The following is a 12,379-nucleotide window of genomic DNA, read 5'->3' on the forward strand; positions in this document are numbered from 1 at the left end:
GAGAGTTCCAATTTCTCCATATCCTTGTCAGCACTTATATTATCTGTGTATTTGATTATAGTCTCCTAGCAGGTATGAAGTGGTATCTCATTGTGGTTTTGATGTGCATTTCTCTAATGGTTAATGAGGTTGACCATCTTTTTATGTGCTTATTGGCCATTTGTATGGAGAAATGCCTGTTCAGATCCCTACCCATCTTTTAATTGAGTTATTTGTCTTTTTATTATTTTGTTGTAAGCTAGTAGCTCTGAAATTATTTTACTGGCTATTAGTATCTATAACAACATGGAGAAGGAAACAGACAAGAACCAAAGAAAACATAAATTGGTTTTACATCAAGGCAGAAAACTACAGAATCAGACAAGGTTCGAGATCCAAAGGTGGTAGCAAGAACAGAGGTTAGATATTTATAAGAACAAGACAGTACTATCTCTTCCTTTCCTTCTCTTGCTCCTTCCTCCCCACCTAACTACTGAGCTTCTAAAGACAGCAAGCTGATGTGAACACCTGTCCTTGAACATCTCAAGCCCTTTAAGAAATGCTAACAGTTTTGCTCATCACTGAATCCCCTGTACATAACATTGTCTGACATGCAAGAGATACTCAATTAATATCTGTTGTTTGAACAAACAGATCACACAGTGATACTTCTGATATTCCAAGAAAGGCTGTCTATGTGAAATATACAGTGAAGAGAAGATGGGGTGTAGAGGCAAAGAGAACTGGGTTTGAGTCCCAGCCACAGCACCCACCAGCTGTGAGACCTTAGGAACAGACTTGGCATCTCTGAGCCTCAGTACCTTATCAGTAAAGTAGGGCTAAAAACATGTGCATCATTGGGTTAAATAAGATAACCAGTATGAAAATGCCTGGCACAGGTTAGCTTCTTGAAATGTTTTAGTTTCCTTCATTTTATGAAACATCGGTTTGGAGGTCTATATCACTTCATTTACCAATGTGAAAGGTAAATTTCAGTATCTACCTGTTTCTATGTCATAATTTTCTATGTTGGAGTTCAAGATTTAGGGAATGAAAATCACAAAGTTCAGATCCCAGTGTAACTCTCTTGCTGTCCCTTGACTTCAGTTTTGTTCTATATCTGTATCTCTCTGAGAAGCAGTACTGCATAGTGGTTTAGAGTGCAGCCTCCAGCCTCACAGGGCATGGACCTGGATCCTGGCTTCACCAGGTGATTATTTACGCAACTTACTTAACATTTCAGTACCTCAGTTTACTCATCTCTTAAATGGGGATAATACTAGTACTAACTTCATAGGATTGTTATGTGAATGATGTTAGAATAATGCCTGGCACACAGGCATTCAATGGATGCTACTATCTATTATCAGCAGTTGTATTTTGGGGGTTGAAAAAATTCACTTCAGTTTTCCAAGTTACACGTAATGCTTCACTCAGAACAGCTAATCCTCATCTGGCTGACACTTAATGATTTAATCAGCATAACATCATCATCATCATTAACAACAATTCCCCCTTACACAGTCATTCCGGGTACTCTGGGATGGTTCTACCTAGTACTTTATAGTTATTAACTCCTTTCTCTCACAATAACCCTTTGTTTCTTTCTCCCATTTTACAGATGCAAAAATTGAGGCACAGAGAGGTTAAGCTGTTTGCCTAAGGTTGTATGGCTTGTAAATGGTAGAACCAGGGTTTGAATCTAAGTAGAATGGCTCCAATCTTTGCACTCTTAATAATTTAGCTATACTGCCCCCAAAAGAGTGTATTATATTAACACAGATATCCCCAACATGATAGAAACATAGGTTTATACCCAAAAGATTAAAATACTTATTTTAGGGATTCATGCTCTTCTATGTCAAGATACCAGGGAGACAAGGACCCTTCAGGATGAGGTGCAGCTCTTCTAATTTCTAGTTTTGTGGTCTTTCACTAAGCAGCTTAAGATCTCATCTGTAAGTCAGGGATTAAATAACTCCTGCCCTACTTCTTACATAGGGTTATTTTGGGGATAAAATTGAATAAAATCATGAACTAATATCATGTTAGAAAAAATAGATATTAAAATATTTAAGCTAACGAGATAATAGATGAGGCAGTTTTGCAAATTGCAAAGCTCTGTGCAAAATTTTTTTTAAGTTCCTTTCAAAAGGCTTAAAAAATAGTCTTAACAGGCTCTCACCTAGACTTCTGAAATAGATTCCAGACACTTCCCTGTCTCCAGTCTCTCACAATTGGAATCTATGCTTCACCAACCATCACCTGATCGGTTGTCTAAAAACAAGTCATTCTCCCTTTAAAAAATATTTTAGAGAAATCTAATATCTACTGAAGTTATTATAAACTCCTTGGCTGTGAATCTGGGGACTACTGAGATATGGACGAAAGCCAATCATAACTGAATAGTGGAAATAAGCACTGGAATATATGTAGACTCATGGTTTAGTCTTAGCTCGGAAAACAGGTAATCTTGGAGAAGCACTTTAATAGCCCTTTGGAGTATAGTTTCTCATAGGTAGCACCTTGTATATATGTGTATCCATGTAGTTAATGAGACATTTATTGAGCACTGAGCATAAAAAGGTGAATACGTTAATCTATAATTCACAGCATATAGTCCCTTCAGTTCTGTGATTCTACTGTTCAACTTCTATCTGATTCTACTGTTCAACTCTGCACACTGTACCTCACCCACACTGTTTGATTCACCTGGTGAACCTCTCCTCTTTATTCCAAACTCAGTAGTCAATCGCCTTCTCATCTTTAAAGGTTCACCTTAAAGGCCAAGAGTCTAAGAAACCGTCCCTAATCCCTGAACGAGATGGTTTTCCTTCCACTTTTGAACTCCTGTAACATTTTTTTTCTCACTCTTTAATACACTTCTGCCTGGTCTGATTTTCCAGGTACAAATTCTGTTATCCTCACTGATGCTTGAGGGTAAGCTGCTTAAGAGCAAGACCTGTGTTTTTCTCCTGGTCTCTCCTGTAGGGGCCAGCAGTGTCTGATGAGATATATGCTCCCACAGGAAGCAAGAAATGCAACCTTTAAAGGGTTAGAGCTTACTGTTTCCGACTGACATAAACTAAGGTAACAGGAGTCAAGGCCCATACAGATCACATGCTGTCCTCTGACAAGGTGCATCCAGCAACCATCCTAGAATGGTGCAGCAATGCAGGGGAGCTGGTGCCAATCTCATAATAGAAACAATCAAAGGATGACTAGTGATGAGGAACTGTTATTAATACAGTTGACCCTTGAATTACATTGGTTTGAACCATGCAGGTCCACTTACACATGGATTTTTTTCAATAGTAAGTACAATAATACTACACAATCTGCCATCTGAGGTTGGTTGGAGCCGTGGATGTGGAGGAACCCAGAACACAGGGGGCCTTATAACTATAAGCTATACATGGATTTTCCACTGTGCAGAAGGTCAGCATCCCTAACCAATGCATTTTTCAAGGGTCAACTGTACTTTATAATGAGACAATAATGAATATGTTAGGTTGAGCCAGATGAAATTTTTACCCTCAAGAACAGCAATTTCATGATTTAATATAATTTGCTGATTTATGCATTATCTATCTCCCTTCCCCCATCTACCCATGAATGAGTCTCCATGAAGGCACACGTTCCGGTACATTTTGTTCACTTTTGTATCTCCAGTGCCTGGAACATAGTGGCATTTGGCAAATATTTTCTGAATTAATGCATGAGCTTACTAAGCACCAACTATGTACCTTATACTCTACTACATGTTTATACTTTATTGCCTATTTGTTTCTCATAACATCCTGGTTACTCCCATCCTTCAGATGAGTAAACTGAGGCTTGGTGAGGTCTAACTTGCTCAAGTTAGACACACTCTTAAGCAATACTTTATGCTGGGCCATTTATATTTATGCTATAAAAGTTGTTCAAATTTGGCTATCTTTCCTCAGTTGACTAGACCATGGATATTCTATTGGAAATGGTGACAAAGAAATTGCAGAATACCAAAAAGAGAAGGAGGTGATGGGGGGAGGGGAGAAAGAAAAATACCAGTCAATGGGTTTGGGGAGGCTTTTATTCTTATTAAAATGCAGTATGAAATAATCTAAACATTATCCTTAGTCCTTCAGGTCCTCTGCCTGAGGGTGGGGCTCTTCAATTATTTTGGGACTTGGAGCCCCACCACTGGTGTTGCCTTCCTGGGAACAGAGGGTGGATGACGGGTGGCTTTTGCCTGCAGCCTACAAGTGAGCCTCTGTGGGACTACCTGCCTCTCCCAGCAAGCAAGGGAGTGTTCTCACTCGTTTTACCATTTCCTCTGTGGATGAAATCGGGGGCCTCTACTTGCAAAGCCCTGTTGCTTTAAAAGATTTTTTCCTTGGGGCTTCCCTGGTGGCGCAGTGGTTGAGAATCTGCCTGCCAATGCAGGGGACACGGGTTCGAGCCCTGGTCTGGGAAGATCCCACGTGCCGCGGAGCAACTAGGCCCGTGAACCACAATTACTGAGCCTGCGCGTCTGGAGCCTGTGCTCCGCAACAAGAGAGGCCGCGATAATGAGAGGCCCGCGCACCGCGATGAAGAGTGGCCCCCGCTTGCCACAACTAGAGAAAGCCCTCGCACAGAAACGAAGACCCAACACAGCCATAAATAAATAAATAAATAAATAAAGTCAATAAACAAAAAAAACAAAAACAAACAAAAAGATTTTTCCTTAATCTATCTTTGGAGAAACGGTGCCAAAAAGAACAAGTTAGTAGGTTTTTTTTTTTAATTTTTTTAAAAAATTAATTAATTTATTTTTGGCTGTGTTGGGTCTTCATTGCTGCGCTCAGGCTTTTCTAGTTGCGGTGAGCGGGGGCTACTCTTCGTTGCAGTGCACGGGCTTCTCATTGCGGTGGCTTCTCTTGTTGCGGAGCATGGGCTCTAGGCGTGTGAGCTTCAGTAGTTGCGGCACGTGGGCTCAATAGTTGTGGCTCGTGGGCTCTAGAGCGCAGGCTCAGTAGCTGTGGCTCATGGGCTTAGTTGCTCCATGGCATGTGGGATTTTCCCGGATCAGGGCTCGAACCTGTGTCCCCTGCATTGGCAGACGGATTCTTAACCACTGTGCCACCAGGGAAGTCCCAGTAGTATTTTTAAATGAACGAAGGAGCTGGAGTTTGAAATTCGTTGATGTTCTTCATTCCCCTTCAGTGCAAAGATGCAGTTTGTCTTTTGGAAAGGGAACAGTGTAACTTTGGCACATCTTGTTCAAGAACAATGGTCATAATCTGTTGGTCCCACTATTCTTGATGCCTCACATAGGGTTTGTGTAAGAGTGGACCATTATAATTTCCACTCTTGCTGAAATGTCCTTTTCCTTCAGCCTGAAAGAATCAGTTCATTTCCTAGGATATGGAATCTAAGCCAGTCCTGATATATATAAAAGTTGAAAGAAGATAAATGGATGATTTTTCAAACTCCCTGAAGTAAAATGAACAACTCTGTGCTGTCATAATATCACAGTGACCCTCCTAAGTGATTAACTCTTTGAGACTCGTAAGATATTTTGAAACAGAGGGGAAAAAAGCCCACATTTCTTTCTAGAACTTGCAGTCTAACCCTGGAAGTGCTAGGCTGCAAAACAGAAAGGTAGATTATGAGCAAAGGCTTGGGAGTCAGACCGAATGAGATCAATCTCCAGGTCTACGACATACTAGTGAGTGGCCTTTGGCAAATTAGTTAACATCTCTAAGCAAGCTTTCAGTTTCCACGCATGTAAAAGAAAAATATCGCCACCTACAGCTATGAGGATCAGAAAATGAACGTAGAACACAGGATAGCACGCGGTACCCAGTAAAAGTTCCATAAATATTAAATAACAAGATATGAAACGTTAGGACACATAAGGAGGAAGAGTTCTCTAAAACTGTCTCTCTCCTAATGCTCTAGCCCCTGGGTAAGTTTAAGTATCTTTTATTATGAACACAGGAATACATTTGAAATCTCTTTTCGTGCCTCTAGAACTAATTCAGCACCACCCTAGCCTTAAAGAAACCCAGTATTAAACAAGATTTAAAAGAGATTGCTTCTTTAGTCCCAGACAGCACAATTCAAATATGAAGAAAGTAGGAGAATACACTGTTCTTTGGGTCATTCGCTATATGGAATAGCTTCCCCTGTCTCAGAGATCAAGATTCCTAGAGAAGCAAACACAACTGATCCGAAATATATACAGTTCATCCCTAAAAAGAACATTGGATGAAACACTCAGGATTCTCACCAGTTTGGAGCTTTCACTTTTAGGCAACTGTTTAATACCAGCTTCGAAACTGCTGTCTTCCTCACTGGTGCCACTCTGATCCTATGAGACATTAAAAAGAAAATGGCAAAGAGGTCATTCTTCACTCACACTGACTTGAACTGTAGTACAGATACTCAATCATAGTTGCTTATTTTATTGTTGTAGGGGATATTGTTTCTTCTTTCCTTCCTTTCCAGTAGAAGGTCTTCTTCTTTTTTTTCTCCAAGGTATCTACAATATCCTGTTGCTCAGAGACACACCTTAGAGAAAGCTGATCCCTACTCTCTGCCCCAAGAGGAAGCCTGATTGCCTTAAGGCTAATCTTATTCTTTTTGCCAATGATTTTGTCAGGAATGGGTACGTGATCCAGTTCTGGTCAATGAGACACCAAGAGAGGTTTGCTGGAGACTTCTGGAAAGGTCCTTTGTAGATCTTAAAAGAACCACAAGAAGTCCCCATACCTCCCAAGTTAACAAGAGAGCATGAAGTGCAGATAGCCATGGGCAGCCATCCCACAACCAGAAGGAAAGCAGGCTGTGAATGACAGAGCAAAGGCAGAGATGGAAGAACTGGTTCTCTGATGACAAAATGGGGCCACTGGACCAACCAAACCTGAAGCCCAGACTTATTCTTAGCAATCTTCTAAGGAGAGCTAATCTACTTACTTATTTTTTCAGCCAGTCTGAGTTAGCTGTTCTGTTCCCTCCAGCCAAAACTTTCTCAGACATTTGTTTATCTTCTGCACAAGGTTAAACTGTTTGATGGGAGACTATGTTTATCTTGTTTATTTGTGAAACTCAGGTACCTAGCACCCTGCCTGGCACATGGAAAACACTTGATAAATACTGGCTGAACCAATAAATGCAGTACTTGCTTTCTTGATGACTTTTTCCTGCGGATTCCTAAAAATATTTATTTAATGTAAATGAGACATCTGGTAATAATAAGCCACATTAAAATTCCAAAACACATTAGGCATCTCCTCGATTGAATTATGATATATTATATATTATAGTTACTTTCTTTGCTTTCTGAGGACACATAGAGGAGAATAAGGATAATAAATGGAGTATTTGCATTGTATTTATATGGATTTTTATTTTAAAATACCACCATCTGGGATTAGTACAGATTCAGGTGGGGTTGTTAGTAGAGAAATGGTTTTGATTTTGAGACATTCAATATGGTAATTTAAGAAGTGCAAATTAAAGCAAAGATACAGCATTTTTTCATCTATCAAATGGACAAGAGAATAGAAAGAGAACATGCAGTATTAATAATGTTGTAGGGAAACAGGAATTTTTACACACCATTGAAAAATGTAAATTAGCACAATCTTTTCAGAAAAAAGCCCCATACATCATGTAGATATAAATTCAGGGAAAATGTCTGCAAGCACATAGAACAAACTTTTTAAATTGCATACTTCTGGAGAGTAGGACGAGGGATTAGGGAATTTTTACATTAGTTATTTCTACACTGTTCAATTATAGAAGAATTAGTGTGTATTACTGCATGTTAAAAACAATAAAGGAGAGCTATGAGAAATATCTAAAAGAAAAAAAATCCAAGAAAGTAAGTAGCATGGGCTTTAGAATTGGTCAGATTTGAACTCAAATCTCAACTTTGACATTAGAATTAGAATTATGAGATTTTCTGCAAATTACTTTCTAAATCTGAGTACAGTTGACCCTAATGTGAGTATTAGGGGCACAGATCTGCCCCACAGTTGAAAATCTGTGTATAATTTATAGTTGGCCCTCTGTATCTGTGGTCCCTTGGCATCCAACCGCAGATTGGGTAGTACTGTAGTATTTACTATTGAAAGAAATCTGCATATAGGTGGATCCAAACAGTTTAAACCATGTTTTTACAAGGGTCAACTTGTGCTTGTTTTTAAAGTACAGATAAAAATATCAAATTAAAAATACTACCCCATCAGGTTGCCTTGAAGATTAATGCACTAACATGTAAAATGTCTATCAGCACAACACTAGGTACAGTTAATTTTTGTTTCTAGCTTTTTGTCAAGACAGGTTCTTTGTCCATGACCTGTTTCATGTAGTCACCATAAAAAGGCTAAATAAGCGTGTACCACTGTGATCCCAATTCAAGGATGATAAAAATGATACATTTAAAATAACCTGTTAAAGAACTCCTAGCCAGTAAGAGGCAGATCCAGGATTCACAGCTAGGTAAGAGTACCACCAAAGGCCATGCTCTTGTTAACTATGCTCCAGGCCCTAAGTAAATGATTCTCTTGTTTCTCTCTTATTCTTTCTTTTCAGTACTCAGTGTTGGTAACTAATCTTATGGAAGACAGGATTCATAATCTTAAAAAAAAAAATCACTGTCACTAGACCATGGTTTTAACAAAAAGCATTTTAGCATTTGTTAACCAGAAAATTTCAGTAGATACATCCTCCTCTCCATGAATTTTGGGTAATCAAGAAATTACCATATAATATAAACATGCCAAAGTTAAAAAAACAAAGCTTGAAAATATATAGATTTTCAGTGTTTTAGACAGTGGGTAAGTTCTAGAGACAGAAAAATTCTGAAGAACAAATTATACTTTTAAAAATCAGTATATAATAGATGAAAAACCTTTAATGCCTTGATTACCTAGTGTGTCTAGTTCTGTAAGCTGTGGGAAGCCCTGAAGAGGCCCTGGGGAGGCTATGCTATCTAACTGGAGGATATAATGGAAACAATGCTTGTAACTGTAGCATTGGATTGTAAAACAAATCCACAGGTGGCTTCTCTAGTAACACTGCAAATGGCCAACTCCTCTGTCCCAGATGAGAGGAGATTTTTCACCAGGATGGTGGTTAGCTGATGCCATTCATCTAATTAAATATATGACTCCTTGGGGAAAGGAAAGTGATGTTTAAAAAAATCAGAGAAGTCTTTACAGTTCTCAGCAATGTGAGTAAAAGACATGAGATCTTCTTGGTCTTTATAAAATGAATACAAAAGAGGGAAAGAAAAGAGCTGTTTGATGCTTTAACTTAGAAAATTTAAGAAAACATGGGGAAGGCAGTCTAGGTTGCACATGGTCTACATATTCTTTAAGATTTGAATAAAGCCAGAAAAAGAATACCCTTTACATCTACATCCACAGAATTTATCATACGAAGCCATGTCTCAAATGCCTCTTACTCCATAAATCCTTTCCTTCTTCTTAGCTGGAAGATGTCTCTTCTTCCTCTAAGCTTACCTAACAGTTTACCTGAACTCCTTATGTCACATACATCATCTCATTTGTATCCTAATTATGTATGTACAGAATTGATCTCCCTGATGAGATGGAAAGATGCTTGACACTGACATGAGCTTCATTCATCTCCTTGGTCTGATTCATTTTTATATTCACCCTAGGTCTGTCTCATTTCAAAGTTGATGCTCTTTTTAACTGTACCTTGAGACCCTTCTAAAGCATTTCTTGTGTTTTTAGTTACTTGTTTAGTCTGAGATAGCTCCATAAAGGAGGGTTTAAAGTCAAAATCTAGATGGAGAGAAGAGTCAGGTAAAAAGGAAGTTGGACTTGAAAGAGGTTAGCAATAAAGTATTTACTTTCCTAGGAGAGCCAAAGTGTATAAAAGAGTTTTCATGCTTAAATGAAGCACAGAACAAAAACAATGTGGGTCCTGTTCTGAGAACAGAATGGCTCATATATATAAAATACCCTGCTGACTAGGAGTTTAAAAAACAGGAATCAGTCAGATGGAAAGGGAAAAACAGGTCAGCAGGCATGATTTCCAAAGCACAATTGCATCATGGTGGTTTGAAGACCATCTGGCTGATGGACGGTGGCCCATTGACACCCAAGATGATTCAGCTAATCTGGATGGCTGGGTTCCCTTCCTCTGTTGCTGATCTTCAAACCACCTGTCCAAAGCTGCCAGCTCAGCCAAGGCTGCTCAAAGAGAATGACCTTTCCTCATGAAGACCGTGGTCAGTACATTCCACAGTGAATTATGCTTTACAGATGAATGAAAGGAAAAGGCATGGCTCATGATTGTACATTTAACACAGACTTTACCCCCTTCTCCCCCACAAAAGGACTGATAAGAAATGCTACTCAATCCCTACTGAGAAGTCTCTTCCAAACCCTCTGAAAGTTTTAAACTTCCTCTGCTGGGTTCCTCCAACATCTTCAACATAAAGTGATAATAAATTTTATTTTATTTTTGTACTACTTTATTTTTTTCATACCCACTGTTTGTCTATAGTTTTCTCCAACTAGACAGTGAGAACGTTGACAGTAGGAATTTATGTTTTATTTGAGAGTAGGCTATCAATAAAAGTTAAATTAGTTAAGGATGTTATTGTCCTTTGGAAAAACACTTCTAATCAGATAAACATTCCATAGTGTTGTTCCCTACCCTCTTTCCTCATTTAACATGACAAAAGAGTATATACAACTGTTTTCCTTTTAATTTAAGATTTTACTAAGCAAAATTAATAACAAAAGAGCCCAGCAACTATACCTCTCTGATATAATTGAAAATTCTCTTTTTCAAAATAAAACTTATGTTGGTTTAAATTTTGTCATCCCCATATTTTGTAAAACCAATACTCTCTTCAAAAAACTACAAAATGATTTATTAGTTTCATTGCCAGCCTAAGTTCACAAATATTTCTTTCTGCAAAGTCATGTTTACTTGATGTGACAAATTAAATTTCTTTCTCCTACTCCCAATTATCAGCATATCTTCAAGGATATTCAGAATTCTAGAAAGGCAGTGCACAATTAAAGATAAAATGGAAATTATGCTAATAGGACTCCCTGGGTAATCAACCTCTCCATTCTTTACAAGGCCTGCTCCATTTCACTTAGTATTCAAAAAAGCACAACTTCTGAAAAAAGAAAAAAATGAACGTTCTTACTTCTATAAAGATATTCTAAAAGATTCAGCCTGCCTTGTCGAGTAATGGAATAAATATCTTGCCTCCCAAGTATACTTGAGCCCTCATACTTCTCAGGAGATACCATAGCAGTAACTTCCTAATTGGGTTTCCAACTTCAAGACATTTTTGACTTTGCTATTACACTAATCTACATGAAGTAGAGCCCTGATCAGACAATTTCATTATTCAAAATGCCTTCAACAGCTCCAAGTGCCAAATGCATGACATCCAAACCTTCTGAGATTTAAATTCAAGACTCTCTCATTTGACCTCAATTTATTTTTCCAACCCCATCTTCTATTACTCTCTTTCCCATACCCATTATATTCTTCTCCCCATTCCACACCCAGATTTTTCTTACTTCTGTGCTTTTGTTTGTGCTATTCCTACATTCTTATCTAACCATATTCATATTTTAAAATCCAATATATCCATCAGAAATAGCTGTTCTCCTACCAGGAAATACTATTTACCTTCTGTGAACTCCTCCTAAAGCTTTATCTCTTAGGACACCTTGTTTTAGTAACATACATGTCTTATTTCCCCTATAAGACTACAAGCTCTTGAGGGTAAAGACTATGTGCAATTAATCTTTTTATGTTCTGCAAAGCAGGTATTTGGTAAATAATGGCAGAATGAACTGAATCAATAAGAAGTAAGTATGCAACACTAACATGAAGCATCAAGGATACAGCAGAAAAGCCATTCACTTATTCCACAAGTATTTATTAAGCAAGTACTACATGCTAAGCACTGAGGACTCAGTGGTCAGGAGGACAGTAAGCCTGGCCTTATAAAAGCATACAATTTAGTGTGGTGTTTACAGTCCTACATTATTAAAACATGGAGATAACGAGGGAAGGAAAAGTGACAGAATCCTAGTTGATAACCCCTTTTAGAAATGGGTCCCTCTTCTTCTATAAGGCCCAAGTGATATCACATAAAGGACAAAGGGCAATTTTCACTTTTTAAATGAATCATGAGTATTATTTAACTATGAAGGGAGTAAAGATTACTAAAGGGAACAGTGTAGGATGAAGTTGGTCATAAGAATAGTATCTCACATTTTTGAGCGCTTATATTTCAGGTGCTACGCTTATTAATCCGTATACATTATTTTATTCATTTTGAGTCATAGAAAGCTTGGAGGAGGCTTCCAAAAAGCAATTCTCCATGGACCTAGTGGTTATGAATTAACAAAGAGGAAGT

At 38.2% G+C, this 12,379-nt stretch overlaps 1 protein-coding gene across 21 annotated transcripts in view; it reads right to left on the reverse strand.

Moving 5' to 3' along the window:
- Positions 1-12,379, reverse strand: part of PATJ (PATJ crumbs cell polarity complex component) — a 350,711-nt gene that overhangs the window by 85,150 nt on the left and 253,182 nt on the right. For 19 of the 21 annotated variants that reach the window (XM_082356311.1, XM_082356317.1, XM_082356327.1 and 16 more), the window contains one exon: positions 6,236-6,316. The exons of the other annotated variants lie outside the window; for them this stretch is intronic. In XM_082356311.1, the coding sequence (XP_082212437.1) occupies positions 6,236-6,316 (81 nt within the window). The remainder of the gene's footprint in view (positions 1-6,235; positions 6,317-12,379) is intronic. 21 annotated transcript variants of the gene reach the window in all.

Source organism: Balaenoptera borealis, assembly GCF_965194805.1.
Source record: "Balaenoptera borealis genome assembly, chromosome: 1".
Lineage (NCBI taxonomy): Eukaryota > Metazoa > Chordata > Mammalia > Artiodactyla > Balaenopteridae > Balaenoptera > Balaenoptera borealis.